This window comes from Camarhynchus parvulus, chromosome 5, assembly GCF_901933205.1.
Source record: "Camarhynchus parvulus chromosome 5, STF_HiC, whole genome shotgun sequence".
Classification (NCBI taxonomy): Eukaryota; Metazoa; Chordata; class Aves; order Passeriformes; family Thraupidae; genus Camarhynchus; species Camarhynchus parvulus.
The window spans coordinates 15,379,689-15,398,576 of record NC_044575.1 but is presented as its reverse complement, the minus strand read 5'-3'; the positions used below and the strand labels follow the sequence as shown (position 1 = coordinate 15,398,576).

The 18,888-nt window shown below is 51.0% G+C and overlaps 1 protein-coding gene across 1 annotated transcript; it reads right to left on the bottom strand.

Moving 5' to 3' along the window:
* Nucleotides 1-2,344: 2,344 nt before the first annotated feature.
* On the bottom strand, nucleotides 2,345-18,064 carry CTSD (cathepsin D). Its single transcript, XM_030949703.1, has 9 exons — nucleotides 17,699-18,064; nucleotides 17,090-17,246; nucleotides 14,767-14,890; nucleotides 13,041-13,159; nucleotides 9,332-9,531; nucleotides 8,059-8,181; nucleotides 6,772-6,916; nucleotides 5,730-5,828; nucleotides 2,345-5,075 (listed from the first exon to the last, which is right to left on the bottom strand). Exons 1-9 carry the CDS (start codon nucleotides 17,758-17,760, stop codon nucleotides 4,914-4,916), a joined length of 1,191 nt encoding a protein of 396 aa, XP_030805563.1. The 5' UTR covers nucleotides 17,761-18,064; the 3' UTR covers nucleotides 2,345-4,913.
* Between the last annotated feature and the right edge of the window lie 824 nt (nucleotides 18,065-18,888).

The window sequence follows — 18,888 nt, the reverse complement described above, 5'->3', positions numbered from 1 at the left end:
GTGACTGATGCATCTTCTTCCTCAATATTAAGTGTGAGTGGTGAGAGGTTTATTACGTGGACCACAGTGGCATATATGCAGCATCACTGGTTCAACAACCATTCATGTGACCTCAAGGAATTGACATAAAAAATGGAAGGAATAAAACCCCTCAATATTCTACATTATTTTAACCGTCCTCCAATTTTCTGGGCATCTTCAAAGGTCATGCATGCATGCCCTCAACCATATAGTCTAGGACTACTTTCCTTTCAAATAAAAGGTGGGGTGAGTATGAATAATTGCCTGCATTACTGTGGCATCAAGGCTGGCTTCCCCTTGTGCTAAGCACGGGACAAGCAGAACAGAAGGATGCTTGCTGCCCCAAAGCAATTCTCACATAATCACATTAGAGACATGTGGGCTGTAGCATCATCAAACACTGTAAGACCTGTGAGAAAATCTTCTGTCTCAAATCCTACTCAAGCTCTTCAGAAGCCATTAGCAGAACCTAACCTTGCCTTTTTTTATTATTTCTGAAGGCAAAAGTCCACAGCCTCCTGAATGCTCCTTTCCTATTACCCCTATAAAATTGCTCAGTGGTTGCTAAGTTCCATAAACAGGCAGCCTGAGACTCTGAGGGGTAAATCCAATCTTCCCACTCTTCCTTGATCTCTGTCTCCTGTTCTCTGAGCTTTCATTCTGCACTCCGCTTCTCTTCCCTCCCAAAGAAACCTAAAAATAAATAAATCCAAGAAAGAGCGGAAAAAGGAAAAGCCATCAGCCCCCAAAACGATGTGCTTAGTCATTCATGGTGAGTAAAAATAGTTTCCCAAATGAACAAATTGCTGAGCCAACCAGATGAGCAAGTCATCTCCATAAATGAGGGGTCTCATCTTCCCTCTCCTTGAGCAGGAAGAAGACATTGTGTTAATGGGCTTTTGGTAAAGCCCTAATCAGAATTGGAGAAGGATCTGGTCCATGAAGACAGCCCTGGGGGTCAGTGCCAAGCCCCTTACTACTTAAGGGGACATGTAATGAAAAAATTGATGGGTTTTTTTCACCAATGGAGACATTTAATGAAGAGTGAAATACCAAATTGTCATGTGCATGGAGTTCTGCAGAGATGGTGCAATAAACAGGGCGCCTGAACTAAACCTGAGGACTTTCTGGGCAAGATAGTGTGGGGCTGCATTCAGGCTGCTCCTGGGGCAGGGTGTGTGCTTTGCTCCCTGCTGGAAAAGCATGGGTGGGCAATTCCAGCTCTTGGCTTCTCTTGCTCTTGGCCAAGATCAAGGCTGTGATTGCTCCCACTGGGATGTAATGTTCTGTACACAAAGCATGATTGAAGACTTAGGCAGAATCCCCCCAGCAGAAAATAGGGCCCTCATATTCCTGTCAATAAATATTTGGCAGCAGATGACTTGTTCTCCCCTTGGGCTATTGAGGAACAGTGGGCTGCATGATTTGTTTTCAGGATCCAGCCAGCCCTTTTGGGTTAAATCCATCTCTTTAACATAGGGGAACAGCTGATTGGGGAGTTTAGGCATCCTGGGGGAACAGAGGCTCAGGACATGCCAGTAGGGAAATCAGCTAAGCTGTGTGCTTAGATCTGTGCTCAGAAGATGGGATGGGACTTGGCTGCATCCATCTTGCTTATGTAGATGATGCTTTTTTCAAAGTAGGGATTAGCTCTTATCTTCCACCTGGCACATGGGGCCTTCATTCCGCTTCAGTCTCCAGCTCCCATACAGCAGAACTAGGACAAAAAATTACACAGCTAGGCAAGAGGGATGGATTTTTCCTACATTGTTGAAAAGACCCTACACCATGTTCATCACTGGGCTACAGGACTTCTCCAGACTTCACACCTTAGCTGATTTTAGGCCAAACTTAGAAACTGAAGTTCTGCTTTGGCTGCTACAGGACCACTCCAAATCCTAAGCAGGAACTTGTTCTAATCCTAAGTAGGAGCTTGTTCTAATGGGTCCAGATGATCAGGGGACAGCTTGATTCCCTGTAAATGGACTACCCTTGGCAATACTCAGCTGGGGAGGTGTGGCCCCAGGAGAAGCCTGTAGGCTAGCAGGGACACTGGGACTGCCTGCTGCCCCAGTGGGGCTGGGTCAGGTAGGTGGCATTGTCATGTCACCTTGCAGAGGCTGAGTTATGTTTTAATCCATTGAAAAAGACAAATCCAACAGGGTCCTAGCATGTTTCCTTATCAGAGAGAAGGGGAGAAGCTCTTCTGAAACACAGAGGAGTCCACACAAGAGGGCGACCAGATGTCCAGGGACAATAGGTCAGGGAGACACACCCACAAAATTTGTCATCTCAAACCGCAAAAGAATGACCACTCTCAGAGTTAATGGGGAAAATACTGTATTTTCTGTTCAATTTTCTGTGAAGAGACAATTAATTCTGACAGCAAAATAATTTTAAAAAACCAGTCACACGATTAGAGATGGGTTTAAAAATGCAAATAACAGAACAGGGGGAGGAGACCTATTCAGGGAAGACTGCAGTGAACTGGTCCTCCAGCCTATCCTACAGTGTGTCACTCAGAGCATCACTCTGGGCCATGCTTTCCCAGGCAGCTGCCTCCCGCCTGCTGACACACCCCGGCCCCCTGGAGTCACTGTGCTGGGACCACGCCCAGCACAGCCACGGCCAAAGGGCTCCGGCTGGGGCTGCGCTGCACATCCCACTTCAATCTGAGGCTGAAGATGTTCAAAAGCCACTGCCAGGTCCATGTCAAGCTTCCACCTCACATCAGGTCTGTTCAGCAGGTACCCGAGAGGCCAACTCTGTCTTCCCATGCTGAAGAAATCCTGGGGCTGGGAAAGGATGTAGCAGAACTTGGAGGAACTCGGAGCACTTAACGGAGAGGTGCTGAATATTTGCTAATTTTGGAGCAGCTACTTAAGATTTTTTTTTGGTAACATGCTACTGTTCTCTGACCAGTCTAAAACAGATGTCCTTTGGTGTCCAGATGCAGAGCTCCAGCTGAAGATTCTGAGGAGGCAGAAGCAAGCTTTGGGGAGCAGCATTTGTCACATCTGGGGTTGTAGGGGACAAAGCATGTGTCCCATGTGTGCCTATGCCTGTCCCCACTGTCTATGCCAGACTCCCCCAAGGTGAAGCATGGTTATAATGCCAAACTTATTCCACTAGGCAAAACTGTCTATTAACTCGCTGCCCAAAGACCTTTCTCAAAAAATTTCTTAGCCCCACTGCTACTGCTGGCAGGATTATCAGTGAATTTTGCATAGCCAGGATTTTGCCATCTGTTTAGCCTGATTTGAGGTCATGGCCGCCACGGATCTTATCTTTCTGCCACTCCAAGCTTTGTTCCTTATCTGCTGCCACTCCCTTAACTTCAGGACCTGACCCAGCACACTGGGAAAATGAAGAGAGTCTTTTACTCCCAGCACAGGGGCCGGGATTCTTGGCAGGCTCTCTTCTGCTTTCCAGTACTGCTTAAAACTAATTTTATCATGCTCCCAGCTCCACCAGTGTTTGCCTACCAGTGCCAGCCCAGCAAGTGGCTCCACATACGCAGATCCCGGCTCTCTGGGAGGATCTGTGTGCACAGCTAAATCAGCTAAATCCGAAGCAGGATTGTGCCTCACTCTCTCTGCAACACAGCTGGACATGAACGCACCTCACCAGCATTAGTGAAGTGGAAAGCAGGTACAGAGGGTGTTAAAGGCAGTTGGATTTTGGGACAGGGCAGCAGGGAAAGTGAATGTAAGTCCAGCAGCTACCATGGCATCCTCCTGCCCAGGAGGTTTGCTGGTTCTGCCAACTGTCTCTTGAGTTTTGGGCAGTTCCAAATGCTTTGAATCATGTTTCCAAAAGCTCTTATGTGTCTGACAAACACATATTTTACCAGAATGATTTCAGCTCACAGATCACTTAGTTGCTTCAGGAAACATTATTCTCAACTCGCTGGCTGTGGTTGAAGCTGGGCAGATCTGCTGTTTGGGGAACCTGGGAGAAGGTCACTAAACTCAAGAGAACTTGTGCCACATGACTTTGCTCAGCAGAAGGCTGGACCTTCATGGCCCTGAATTCAAGTAACCTCTATTATAACCTATCTTGACCCTCTTAATAATCATACTGACTGAAAAGTCCCACTGCCTAGAGCCCCCCTACAAACCCATGTCCCATTATGTCAGGGATGTGGACACCATGCCTCCCAGCTCTCTCACTAATGCCATCACTAAACAAAGCACACCACCACAGCCCTTAGGCTCTGAAACTCATCCTCTGGGCACATTTCCATGCTTCCCCATCGCTGCAGCACAGGACATGCTCTCCTAGGACCAAACCAGCACAAACTCCTCGAGAAATGACCTACTGGTTACTGCCTCAACCTGTCAAGGAGGGTTCATAAACACAGATTCTCCCAGGCCATCCACTCCCCCACTTCATGAGTGAAAAAGCAGTAAGAACTGATGTGCACGACAGCCTTCCCTCGTCCCTCTCCCCCAGCACAGAAGACCAAATCCAAGAGCTGTAGCACAGCCTCTCTGCACGAATAGACGTCCCAGGGGCTGGCTACAGCCAGCTGCCCCCCCTCCCCCCAGGAAGCACACCAGTGCTGGGAGATGTGAGAGGGCCTTGTTCAGCTCTGAGAATCATTCTCAAAAAGAACTACTGGAAGACCTAGCAGTAAAGCAAGGGACTACTCCAGCTGGAGTTGTCAGCTAGAGACCTCCCAGAACCACTTACTCAGAGTGGAAAAAGTAGCTAGCAGGGCACTAATGACTATTTTCCATGTAATTTTAAATCTAGTTCAATTTCTTTTTCCTTTTTTTTTTCTTTCTCCTTTCCACTCACTGGATTTCTAATACTGGTAACCTTTCTCTACAGCTCCCATGTGTGTGTGTTTAAGTGTGTGTGTGGCAGAGGCAGTGGGGGGCAGCTGTTTAGGCACTTGTGGCAAAGCCAACACGGTTGTTATCACGGTCAAAGGCGGAGTAGTAAGGTCCAATAAAGACATCTCCCAGGATCCAGAGTGGGCCCCCGGGGGGTGGGATGTCCAGGCCTGAAAAGCCACTCATGCAGATAGTCTCTCCTTGTGCACCCATCTAGAAAGAAGAGTGAGAGCTTCAATTTAAGCAGGCCATTCCCTTTCCTCAACCTTGCAGGCTTGGCAAGAACACCTGCAAGGCTGCCTTTGTTTCAGCCTCTCCCAGACAGATCCACAGATTGCCAAAGTGACCCCCAACCCACCACTTCTATGACTGCAAACCCAGCTCCCCCTCCTTTAAGCACTAAAGCATCAAGCAAAGCTGCACATGGCCATAAACCTCCCAGCCCACACAGCTCTGAATTAGAGCCACTGGTGAAGATCTGCACAAGATGGTCCTTGCGAGTTCATTCAGATGGCTTAAATGACAGGCTGGTGGCCTCTGCTATAATAAGGCTGGCCTCATGGCACCAGAATGCAGGAGAAAAGAGCTAAATGTTTGTTGAAAGTGATGCAACAGCTTGCCTCCCCTTCCTTAACCATCCTGCTATCCCTCATGAGCACTATGCAGGGGGTCTTATTCCTGTGAGACTTTGATGAAGTTACGTGGATCCATCTGCAGTGCCACCACCCTGACACCCCACCCTTTCAGATTTCTTCCTGAGCACCAGCTCTAGCACTGCTTTGGCTCCTCTCGTGTTTTGTTTCAGTGGAAGCAAAAGCCGGGCCTTGGGGAAGAAGTGTAAGGCTGGAAAAATCTGCCTGGACGTACCTTGAGGACATACTGGTCTCCTGTGAGGTTGAAGGACTCCCCTCCTATTTTCATTGTGATGACAGGCAGAGTTGGCACTTTTTCACAGGGAACTATGTACTGAAATTGCAACAGTAAAGGCTTTAGATTGGACCTCCCACACTCTCCCACAGTCTTCCTTGAGCACGGTCACATCTTTGCTGTGGCTTTCCCTAAAACCAGCTCAGCTTAAGAGTGCAGAAGCTCGAGCTGGGATAAATAGTCTGCAGCCTGCCTAGGGCTCCAAGTTGAGGGGCAAGAGGGCTTTATGGATAGGCATGGAGCCAAAGGATGTTGGATTCAGCTTTTGGCTCTGCTGAGTCCTAGGATGCCACAGCTGATGTGGCATGGCTGGGGGTTTTTACCAGAGGAGAGGCAGTTGTGGCTCAGTACACAGACAAAACCAGTTTCACTAACAATGGCAAGCCTTGGGGATGATGGCAGGTCTAAGCCAACTGTTGCTGCAGCTTCGGGTCTCTAACACTGCAGAAAAGCCCAGCAAATGCTCATGGCTCTGATTTGGGAGAGCTTTCAGAACAGGCAATTTTTTTCTACAGGGCCTTTATAATCCATATTCTTCCACAATTTTAGGGAGGGAAAAGAGTCTTGTGAGATTAGCTTTGATGGTTGAAAACTTTCATACAAAGGGTTGCCATTTGCATGAAATATACTTTAATTAAAGTGTCTCTGGACTCATATTAATGTGAATGCTTCGTCTCAGCTGCAACTCAGATCCCTTCTCTTCCACCTTCCAGAGATGGGTGGCAGAGGTCACTCAAAGCTTCCCAAAGTTCATGGGACCTGGGCTTTCTACCACGAGCATGAATAGGGCAGTGCATGCTGCCCAGGGTGAAGAGATGAAAGGGTCCCTGCTGTGCCAGTGGCTTTTCCAGGAGCACAGCCTGGGAACAAAGATGAGAGGGAGCAGAAGACTAGGGTCTCAACAAGCATTTGGGTACAAAGTAGGGTGCAAGCATAGGTGCTGTTATGGCCAGAGACCCTCACATTTTCAGACTGGCCTCACCTCGCCTTTTATGAGTGGTTTTGCACCAATGGCCTCCTGTATCTTCTTCACTTCTTTGGAGGGGCCAGTGATGAGTGAAGTTCCTGTGTCCACGATGGCCTCACAGCCCCCCTGACACACGCTTGGCCCGTTGGCAACATCCACCCTGGGGAGAAATGCCCAGACATCAGACAACCCTTAAAGGCCTTCCAGAGTAGGCTGCAGGAAGCAGTATGGAGGCAGGCAAGGGAGGGCTGTAACAGACACCCATCCAGGAAGGACAGATGTTCAGAAACACTGATGCAGCACCAACTCAATGCACAGACCCCCTGGCTCCCTGTTGTCTGCTCGTGACTGAGCAGGTGCCTTGAAGTGTAACTGCATTTCTGCAGAGAGCCTGGATGCTGCCTCGTACCCTGCCTGCTACCTGCACTCCAGAGCCAGTGCCACAGCTAATGGACATGGGAGAGAGCTAAGGACAATGGATTATGGACTTTTACAGTACTGTGCTACTGCAGGAAAAAAAGGGTTAAAGGGGTGGTGTGACAGCCATGGGCAAGGGAAGGGTTCCTGTGCAGCGAAAATGCATGCCAGGAGCTGCTTGGCCTCCTCGCCCGCATTGCATTTCACAGCAGTGCAGAAAGACAAAGCCTTCTAGCCGAGGGTCTGCCATACTCTGCCAACGCTGCAGCTCTGGGGGAAAATGAGAACTGAAACACTGCGCTGGGGAGGGATGCAATTCCCAGGAAAAGGACACACTCTGATCACAGGGCACTTTTAAGTTCCCATCACGTGGGAGAGCTCAGAATAGACCGTGGGGCTGGCGGCCGTCAGCTCAGCCTGCTCTCCTCCCCTGTGCCTCCAACAATGCGCGCTGATTGCTGCACCGTGCCCTTCAGTCAAGGGCTGGCTTCCTGAGGCCACATCCTGCTCCTCCGGAGCTGGGTGCAGGACAGCAGGCAGCTGACATGCAGCTCAGGCCTTGCTGAGAGCCGAGCACAACTGGGGCTTAATCTATGGGGCTCGCCCTGCCCGCAAGGAGGACACACTGGCATTCTTCTCTGCTTTGCAGGGATGCAGCAGGCATCCTTTCAAAGGTCAAGGGTCAAGGCACAAACAAGAGGAAAGGATTTTGTGGAACATCTCCTTATGGCTTCTGCCTTTTGTCTCCTTCCAGCGACAAACAATCCAATCCTAGGGTGGGATTCAGGGATGATGCCTTTTTGAGGAGGGTCTCACTGAAGCCTCAGGCATGTGCTGTCAGCATATGTGACCCCCTGCATGTAGTCAGGTGGATGGGGAACTTACGAGTCCATGTGGATCTGCCAGTAGGCCTTGCGTGTCACATTAAACCAGCTGAACTCGCCCTTGTAATACTTGGGGTCGGTCCCTCCCAGGACCATCTCACCGCCAGGGACACCAGAGGGATCTCTGAAAAACAACAACCAAACCTGTGAACATCAAGGGCAGGGTGAGAAAAACTTGCTTCAATGGCTCCCAAAACACCTGCTGGGGTGCTTGGAGGTGAAGCACAGCATTAACAGTACTGGAGACAGACAAATTATGTCATGCTATATTCTATCAATATAAGGACAGGTACTGTGAAATAGGCTGGGATGGGGAAATGGGAATATTTTGTCCCAGCCAAACCATCCTGCAGCTTTTCACCTGGTACTTTCTCAGAGAAACCTGAAGAAACTCATGGCAGGGAAGGGGGGTGGCAAAGGGGAACTAAGCACTGACAGAGGGACTTCCTGAATCAGCTTGTAAAAAGTGCCTGTGCAGGGCTGGACACAGCTGATGCAGGGTTAGGTTATCTGCACTCAACTCTGCCAACCAGCAGCCTTGAAGTGAATCCTCAAGGTTACCATCAGATAAGAGCTCACTGCTGAGCAGATGGGAAGAAATATGGTGATGGGGGAGGGCTGGTGCTTGAATGGCCAGCAGCAGCCCTCTCTGCCCTACCTGCTCTTGGCGTGCTACTTTTCAGGCTGAAGTAGTTCAGAGTTGCTGCTGTGGTGCCAGAAAAGTGATGGGGTCTCTTGTGGGGAGCAGCAGTGTGTGGGAAGGTGTTGGCAGCTGCAGAGGATCTCCCAGCGTGGTGAGAGAGCACTGGCCCCCTCATTAGTGATGACTGATGGGGGGCACCTTTGCTGGGGAGGTGACATGGTGGTGACCACATGGCTTATGGCTTTTGGCAGCAGACTAGGGCTGTTTACCTTCTGAAGGGGACTGCACTAATATCAATCTCACGAACACAGCCCTGCTTATTTTTATTTCTCTTTCCTCTGGAAACATCCTCTGTCTATTCATCAGTTAAGAAATCTGGTCACAGATCCACACAGCTTTTTATCAGTAAAAGAACTGCATTTCTACTTCCCTTCTTCTTACTTCAGAGCAGCAAACATAAGAGATTTTGGCCTGACTGCCCCTGCAAGCAGAACTTGCTGTGACTTCCCCAACTGGGAAGTGCTGTCCAGAGTGTAAAACAGCAGATGACAAGAGGTGCTACTGGAAAACAGAGAAAAGCCCACTGGGCTTGCCCTTGCAACCAGGGGTGTGCCACCAAATCCAACACTACCTGTTCAAGTAGAAAGAGAACATATTTTTCTCGACCAGCTTCTGTTTCATGACGTTATCGAAGAAAGGCTCGGCACCCTCCACAGAGATCTTTGGGAATGCCAGGCCCAGGATACCATCAAACTTGGCAGCGACGAATGTCACGCCTGGCTGCTTCGTGGCCTCCCCAAACGTCTGACCCAGGATTTTCAAGTCACCAAACTGTGGGGAGATGGAGAGGGAAGGGAAAAGCAGATGGTAAAGAAAACTGACTCAGGGGACCTGGGTGGTAACAGACCCTCACTGAACAGAGGCTGTAGCACATCCCTCAATGTGCTGCCACACTCCTGCCCACTTCCACCACTGCATTTGTAGGCAGCTGCAGAAACCAGATACCCTGGTGCCACTCTTGTCAGGGGAAGAGACTGGCAACTCTGGATCAGTGGAACCTCCCAAATCCCTGCAAAGCCCAGCATACTTTTAAGAAGAATCCCTTTAGCCTTTTGCAGTGTCCCAGCACTGGCCTTGCTGTTCTGCAGCCCCTCCTCTTAGTACAGAGGACCCATATCCATTTGTCCCTCCTCCATTTCCTCCTCTATCACTTACTTCATCATTTCCTCCCAGTCTGAAAAGCTCTTGTGCTGTTCCTTTTATCTTCTTCCCCACTCTGCACATCTTCTAAGTCATCTGTGTATCCTACCTCCTTGGGTGCTGCACCCATCCTTGGTTGGGAGCACAAATCCCTCCCACCTCTGCCCACTATCCCTGTGATCTCCCCTGCATAAGAAACATCCCCAGGATATTGCTGAATCTCTTGGAAGAGCCACCAGCCTGCAGAGACCTCCTGTGAAAGCGGAGAAGACCCAGACAAGAAAGTGAGGTTGAGCATGAAGCACGAAAATAGCAAGCAGAGTACTGAGAATTCAAAGGTCATCTCCCTTGCCAGCCTTGAGAAGGACTGGCATTCCCCACTGGAAAGCTGAAACGCCTTCCAAGGGCAGATCCCCAGAAAGATGACCAGAGAAAGGAGGACAGTTCTGATGATGGGGAGCAGGATGCATCTGCTGGCTTCTGGCTCTAGCAGTTCAGGAGGCTTGTGAGCTTCTGGCTGACCAGAGGCAATTTTAGCATCCACACTAGGACGATTTCAGCCTCTCAGCCTGCAGCTAGCAGCCCTGTAGCGAGCCAGGCTGGACTGACAAGCTGGCCTCTCCTACCTGATGGCAGATAACGATCCCTGTAAATTACTAATATCCCCCCAGGCTAGACAGCACAAGGCTGGGACAGCAGTGCTGCCTTTAATGGTATTGGAGGACTGCACTAGGAAAGGGCGATCGAGCCTTGCGAAAGCTGAAAGCCACAGGGCAGGATGTGGGGGGAAAGCGCGCACAGCAACGCATCCGCTTGCCAGCGCCTGCCCCACTTGTAAACCCCGGGTTTACAAAAGCCACCCCTTGGCACCACTGATCCTCAGCGGCTTGGAGAGTTCAGTGAAGCTTCTACTTAAACTAAAATGCAATGGACTGATAACACTGAGTGTCAGGTTTGTTTGAATATTGCTCTGCTTGCACATCCCAAGGGGGAGGCAGATTTCTGCCCAGTCATGGATTCTCAACAGACCCTGCCTGCACTTGGTCCACAGCAGGGCTGAAACCCAAGACCATCTTTAGCAGAGTGCTCCTGCCAGGTCACAGATCCTTTGTCTCTGTCTCTTGGCTGGCTCTTGCCCCGAAACTGAGCGACCAAAAATCATGACCAATGGATGGCCGTGTGGTGGCCACCCTCCAGCTCTTTGCAGACGGGTGTCAGCACTCCAGCTCACCTGGCCTCTATGTTGGTGGCCTCAGCCAGCACTTAAGCACTGGATGGCAAAGGCAGACCAAGAGGTGAGGGCCTCTAAGGCACAGCTTGGCACCAGGGCTTGGGATGTAGAGGCACAAGGGAGAGGCAAGGAAAGTAATCTGTGCAGTCTATCTGCACTGCAGTCATGGGAGAGACACTGTGCCCCACGGCCAGCTCAGTTTCCTCTGCTGTCCTTGAAGGACATCCCAAGGTTGGGCTGTGATAAAGAGATGAGATGTCTGAGCAGCAGAGGGCTGGCTGAACTTGCTGCTCTTTGGAGAGCAAGCAGCCCTGTGGAGTGCGGAGCTACAGGGCATTGCTGCTCCACAGAATGAGAGAGGATGTTTGACATGAGCTCATCACCCTCTCAAAAAACCATTAGGGCTGAGGGACTCTGGACTACCTGCCAACAAGCATCTTTTGGTCAGATGTCAGGGCTACCAGAGGTTGCGGTGGCTGCTTCCACCCACCAGAGTGGCTGGAGCCAAGACGGTCACCCTGAAGGTTATTTCAATGTCTTTCTTTCAAGACTATACCTTAATTGGGGCTTGCCTACAGCATGTTGTGCATCAGAGGATGCCTCCATGTGTCCAAGCTGAAGGTCCCTGACCCTCAGTCACCCCTGCTCATGCCTACTACAACTGGGACATTGCTTAGCTCCATGCAAGAGGTTTCGCTTCTTGCAGACAGAAAACAAATGGTACAAGCTGTGCTGTCTGACAAGAGCCATCCCCACTTCCCAAACAAACTGAGGCACAGAATCTTTCCTCTGGGAAATGGAGAACTAATCAGCAAACAGGGACTAGGGTGACAACTGCAAAGCAAAAAAAGAGAAAAAACAGCAATCTTCTTTCTGACTCATTTCAGCCCTTGCATTAATCCCACACTTCCTAAGGACAATAATAGTTTGCTGTTTGCCTTACTGCATGTCTGGATGCAGCACAGAGGCAACAGCTGATGCTTCCAGGCTAGCCTGAAATCTTCATGCTGTAAGGATGGGCTAAAGAGTGCATCCTGCAAGTCACACACTTTAAGCTTCTCCTGAATACTTTTTGATTCTGATGAAATTGGTAAGCCAATACTTTTCAGCTGAACCGGAACAGAAACCTCCAAATCCCCAGATTTATGTGCTTATTCAAAACTTTTGCTTTGTTTCTCCCCCCCTGCAAAGCAAACATATGCTCTTATCCCTGCCAGGAGAACAAGTAATCTGAGAGCACATGCACCCCTGACGTTTGGCAGCTGGCAAACTCTCCTGAGCATCTGTACCTGGAAGGAAGTCATGAAAGGCACTTGTCCTTCACAGGACAGAAAGCTCAGGCTTTGTTTGCTGAAAAACAAACTGTGAAGCAACCACCACACAACTAACTCAAGCTGCACACTGAATACCCCCAGGGTGTCCCCCAGTCTTTATAAGCATAAACACCAGTTTGTGACGTGAGACCAAGATGGGGCAGTAAAGAGACCTTTTCTGCTCTGTACATGGGCAGCTGCCCATGTGGGCATCCACTAATGTGTGGATATTGGCCAAGAACAGGCTGGGCACCACCAGCAGTCTGTGCAGGGGCGTTGGCATATCTTGGACTGGTAAGTTTTTGGGGTCACCAGGAAAAGGGTTGGAGGGATGGCCAGAGACCATGTTTGGAGGGGCACCATGTGAGCAGTCCCCACTCCAAGCCTGCTGACCTGCAGATTAATATCTTCACCATTCTCAGCCTGCCATGGTTATTGCAACCTTAACAGACATCATTACCATGTCATTTCAAAGCACTTGGAAACACAGCACTGAAGGATGTTCTATAAGAGTAGGACACTCAAGAAGGAGATCCACTGAAATCTAATAGCTCCAAGCTCTCTACTGAAAGCACTCTGGGGCAGTCGTGACTCACCGTGACCACGTCTTCGCTGAGGAACCCGGAAAGGCTCCCTGTCCCATAGCGGATGGCAAACTTGGTGCCGTTTTTCACATAGGTGCTGGATTTAGAAGAGTCATACTTGTGGTGCACCACTGCAGTTGGGAAAGGGGACATATAGCATTAGTGCTCCTTTATACCTACAGTTCCCCAAAACCTAACCCCACACCATCCAGTTTATCCAGACAAATGGACACTCAATGATGAGAAGATGGGCCTGAACCCAGGGTTTGCCAAGCCCAGACTGCTTAACAAAGCATTTCCAGTGTCTAGGGAATTAGGTGGGCAGATCCAATTCAGGCTATTAAATCCGATTTGGCCACTGGGTATTAAAAGCCTAGAGGTTATGTGGTTGGTGTGGTGCGTTAGTCAGCAGAGCAAAATGTATCCATCCACATGCCATGGAGAACCAGGGTGGCTTTAAATATAGTCTGCTCGGGGCAGGAACATTTTCACCTCACGGACTTATCTGTTTCTTTTACTAGGAGTAGCTGGAAATTTTTCAAAAACTGTTTTTAGTACAGAAAGAACCCAAAATATCCCTTTATTTGCAGAGGAGAAGGGCTTTCCCCTAACCTAAGCTGCTTTTCCCCTTGGCTGGGTTGGGAGCTGTAGGATATCCCTGGTTTTATGGGCAGGCAGATTCCTCCTCCCCAGACTCCTCCCGAGTCACGAGCTGGCCAGCACAGTCCCATGGCTGGCTGCTGAGTGGTGCAGAGAGCAGCTGAGGATGAACCAGTCGAGCCCTGCACAAAGTGACAGAGCTACGCAAGGAGTTTCCCAGCTAGGCTGTCTGGGTCCCAGTTTGGATTCCAGTCTGGCAGGAGGTTTTAAGCTCCTTGTATATTCATAAAATGAGCCCTTTGGTCCCAGCACGTCCCGAGGCACTGCCTTGAGAAACCATCTCCCTGCTACAAATCAGGAACCCCCTAGGCATACCAGGTCTGAACCTCACCACCCTGTCAGTGTCCTAAATCTTGTTTCACATATGCAAAGAGAAGGTGTCTGTACAAGAAGTCCAAATTTCCACTCTACTCCCAATGAGCACTGTGGAATGCCTTTCATGGTTACAGTTGTTGACTGCACAGGTTTCTCCACTTTGCTAAAGCAGCACAACCAGCGGCTTTTGAATGTCATTTTGCCATAGCCGGGTTTGACATCTTCAGCTGTGGAAGTTTATTGCATAGGAATGCCACAGAATAAAAAAAAAAACTTGCAGTCCCTAAGACATTCTCATTTCATTGTGCCTACCTGGCTCTCGTTAATTATAACTCCATAAACATGCACACACATGCTCTGTGCAGCAATAAACCAGAAACTAGGACAGTTTGTATCAGATCTGGCAAGAGGCTGACTTTAAAAAGTCAGCCTTGTGCAATGGGATAACAGCAGCATTGGTCTATAATTTGGGGAGAAACATCACAGCCGATGATGCTGCTCCCCCGCTGTAGGGCTGAAGCTGTTGGAGAAGATTTGGCCCTGTATAGGGATTACATGGAAAAGAAAAAACCCAGGAAAGGACTAAGGAAGGATGGATGCAGGAAGCTGGGATTGTATTTCTAGCTCTCACCCTAAAAAGCCCATCAGCCTCTGGCAAGTCCTTTCACGCTGCTGCCTCAGTTTCTCCTCTTGCAATGCAAGGCTCTGCATTTTGCAGGGAAGGAGAAGCTGATTAGCAGCTTCTGACACCCGTGACACTTACTGCAGGCGATGTCCAGTATGGAACAGTGCACAGATGGCACCCAGAGGTTGGAGGAGCCAGTGTCAAAGATCACGGTGAAATTCTGGGGGGGTGTTCCGATACCGATCACACCGAAATACTGGGCCTGCAAAGCAGAAGAAGGGAGCCATGAGCAGAGGCAGCTGGCTAAAAGCAGGGATTAGAGACCAAAAAACCTCTTAGGGTTGAATAGAGGATCAGCTTATCTAGACATTGCCCTCCTCTTGGTTTTGGCACTGATAGGTTCCCAGCCTTTTTCCTCTGGAAGGGAGGTTCCCCTTCAGCGTTCATTACAGCGGGTGTGAAAAGGATACACTGAGGACAAGTGGGATGGGTGTGTGCAGGGGAGGACATTTGGGGCACAGAGACAGAGAAGAAGAGAAGGGGGAAGGTCTGCAGGCTAGCATGCAGTTCACTACAAGGATGAGAAAAAATGATGGAAGGAAGCCAAGCAAAACACCTGCGTTATTGAAAAGCTGAAACTGGCTGGGAAGCTGCTTTGCTCATGGGTTTGCAGAGAAACTGTGGGCTGCAGCAAGCAGCAGCACTGCCCACTGCAGGTGGAGGTACAGCTGCTGGGAGTTTTGGTGCTTGCTGGTGAGCTCCGGGAATGGGGGGAAAATGCTCAGTCTCGAGAAGTGGAAGACTGGAGGAGTGGTGGGAGCAGAGCATGAGCAGCACCATCAGAGATGGATTTAGGCCTCCAGGGTGAAAGACTGGGAGAAGTCCCTGTAGCAAAGGTATCTGATGGATATACCTTTGCTCTAAGACTACATTCCTGCTGGGACTGGAAGAAACCTGAATGGCTGAGTTGTTGGAAAAGTATCCTACTCTCCACAGAGGAGAGAGAATGATAGGCAGGTGCTACATGGACTCATTTTTCCCCAGTCCTCCCAAACAGGCAGGGAGCTGTGTCCTGCCTGGGGAGCAGCTGGTTCAGGGTTCTGGAGAGAAGGCTGGAGAAGCAAGAGAAGTCAGCCAGTAGCCTTTCCAAACCTCACGTGTACTTAATTAAGAGGGGGGAAAGGGGGGAAGGGAAGAAAACAGGATTATCAAAGCTGTTCACCTCCTGTGCGCTCAGTTTGCAAGGCTTCGCTCACTAAGTAATTAACAATCCATTGCAACATTGCAATTAGCCATAATGGGGAGGCAGCACTTGCTTCCAGTGGTTCTGTAATTATTGCTGGGGCTTGAAAATTAACCCTCGGTACAGGGGTTCCATTTGTCACATACATAAACCCATGAAGGGTCCCAGGGCAGGAAGCACACGAGGCACGCTAGTGGGGTTTGTCCCAAGAATTCATTTCGCAGCAAAAGTATTCTGAGCCAGGCTGGGAGGGATGCAGCAGTCCTTTATCTGCCACCACAGGTTGGATTGGTGCCTCTGTGACAGGGAAAACAGTGCTGCCCTGAGTGGCGGTCTGAGCAGTGGCTGCAAGAGACAGCATCGTGACACAACCGCTCGCCCTGGCTTTCAACACTGCCAACTGAAACACCGGTGGCCCTTCCCAGGACAGGACGGCACTGGCTGGGTGACAAGAGCCGCTGGGGAAGGGCAGCAGGGGAACATACGCTGAATTAATGCCTAAATACCTGGGCCCAGGTTTATTCTGCCAGCCAATGCTCATATCCTACACTGCCCGGTAAGGAACCCTGAAATCGTAAACCCCACACGTGTCTGGCAGCAGGGCAAGGGCAAACTTCATGCCCTTTATCTGGCTTCTCTTTCTGCCACCACCCAGCTGGCTTTGCTCCCTAAGCTGCTGACAAGAAAGTAGAGATAAAGGGTAGTTTTTCCCAGGGCAGTGCGAAAGATGAAGCATAGTGAGAGGAAGGGTCCTGCATCCCCAGGACTATAGTAAGCTAGCATTCTCAAGGAGTGGAGCATGATTTTTATGCCCCTGTCTTGCCAAAAGTAGAGTCCAAATGGCCAGAAGATGCTAGGAAGGATTGTAAGCGAGCAGGCCCCTATTTATGATTGTTAATTAGTGACAAAGGGGAAAGGAAATAGGTCACAAACTGAAAAGCTCCTGCTTGGGTGGCAGTGGGTTGTTTGTTGTTATAATTACTAGTATTAGTATTTTTAGTTTAGTAATAATGGGAAGACACCTTTTGGTACCCACTCACTAAGCCACGGGGGTGCATTAATCTGCCCTACAGGATCAACATCTCTCCCAGCTTTGCCTTCCTGGCTGGTGGGAGGCTGGCATGTCTCACCCTCCCTGGGACGGGTACCCCTACAAGTGACATTGTGCTGGGGTCCGCTGCAGTGCAGGGGATGGTCTGCAGGGGGATTGTTACTCACATCCATGTAGTTCTTCAAAATCTCCGGAGTGGGTTTACCCTCCTCGGCAAAGCCCAGCTTGTACTTGATGGACTCGGTGATGGCATTCATATCTGGGATCTCACTGCCCGACTCTCTCAGGATCCGCCGCATGGAAGGGAACTTGGTCAGGGGGATCCTGTGTGGGGACGGCAAACACACACCTGTTAAAGGGGGTGTGTAGGGCAGGGATACCCAGGGAAGGGGGGCAGCAGGGCTCCACTCAAAACAGGGGACACACCAGTACGAGGTGGGCGAGGTTTGGGCTCCTGCCAGCACCCTATGCCATATCCCCCTCGCCGCGCTGCGTTCGGTGTTTTTCCCAAAGCCAGGGGATAGGGGGAAAGGCCGGCGGGCTGCCAGAGGGTCACCAGGTGCAGGTGAAGCTGGGGCGAGGCCCCTCCATGCTCAGGATGGGGGGGGATGTTCCGAACCTTCCCCTCCTCGCTTTGATGGAGGGGGACCCACCCGCTATGGAGGGCTATGAGAGGAGCTCGGAGGGCACCGCTGCAGCAGCACCGGCGGGGCTTCTCCCCTGTCCCCTCACAACCCGGGGGGCTCAGCAGCCCCTGAGGAACCCCCTCCTCTCACCTGATGAGGGCGGCGCAGGACCCGGCCAGGGCGAGCAGGAGGAGGAGGCCGCGGGGGCCCATGGCGGCGATGGCGCTGCTGGCGGCGGTGGCGAGGGGTCAGAGGCTGGAGGTCCCGACGCTGAGAGGCCGCGACGCCGCTCCCGCTGTCCGTCCCTGTTTTTGTAGGCAGAGCGGCCCCTCTCCACGGATTTCTGGAGTCAGCTGACGGTCTAAAATTGCAACCAGCGGCGTCACGTGAGGGCGGGCCGGGGCGGGGAGCGGGGATCGGGCGCGGGGCCGGGGGCGCCGCCTCACGGCTCCCCCCGGGCTGACCCCCGGCGCCTCGGGCCGTGACTCAGCCCCCGGGAAAGGGGAATAAACACCATGAAATCAGTCACGAGATGCCTGCCCGGCCGCGCGTGCCCCGTTCTGGACTGCCTTTAGCTTCCTTCTGCTGGGCTGGTTTTCATTTTTTTTTTGTTCTTTCCAGGTTATCTGGCGTTTTTTCTCCCAGGGGAGTGGAGAGGGGGGACGCAGGGCACACGCACAGCCCCAGGCAGCAGACCCCCAGTTCCTCGCGGGGCTCGGCTGCTCACGGACCTCGGCCACCCTGCCACCCGCTGTCACCGCTGTGCAGGGTTCAGGGTTTCACCGTGCACCCCTGCCCAGGGGGCCGTGGCAGCTCCCCAGCCTCGTGTTTCTCCCGGGACACCTCCAGTTTGGGGCACTCATCACTCCAATCCCTGCCAGCTGGGTGTTTCTGGAGCAGATGGGCATATCCTAGGCCACAGCTTTTTTGGGAAGCACAGTGGGGGGCCGGGAGGGGATGTCAAGCCATATCTGCCACTCCTCAAAATGCGCTGTGGTGGTACTGTGCCACCTGCAGCCGCCGAGAACGATGCTGGTGCAGGGCAGAGCCCGGGGGGACACAGGCCACCAGCAGTCCCTGAGGTCTGCCCTTTCCTCAAAACGCAGACTGAGTACTGGGATGGGCTCTTCACCACCACCGGAGTGTTGTAACGGGGTTCAGAGGTGCCATGCCACCAACTCAGGAGGCCACAGTTAATCTCTGCCCAGTTTGCCCTGACAGAGCTCCTACAGAGCCACGAGACCTGCTAGAAAGACAATAAAAATTAAATCGGATTTACAGACATTTTCCCTTCCAAGTCCTGAGGACTGGAGTGGCTTGTTTTCTGCTCCTGCTTGTGC

Coding starts and splice junctions, on each gene's coding strand:
- CTSD (XM_030949703.1), bottom strand. CDS start 17,760: ATGGGCCCCCGCGGCCTCCTCCTCCTGCTCGCCCTGGCCGGGTCCTGC. Junction 13,160..14,766: donor CATACTGGACATCGCCTGCA/GTAAGTGTCACG, acceptor TCCCAACTGCAG/TGGTGCACCACAAGTATGAC. Junction 5,829..6,771: donor AACCACTCATAAAAGGCGAG/GTGAGGCCAGTC, acceptor TTGCAATTTCAG/TACATAGTTCCCTGTGAAAA.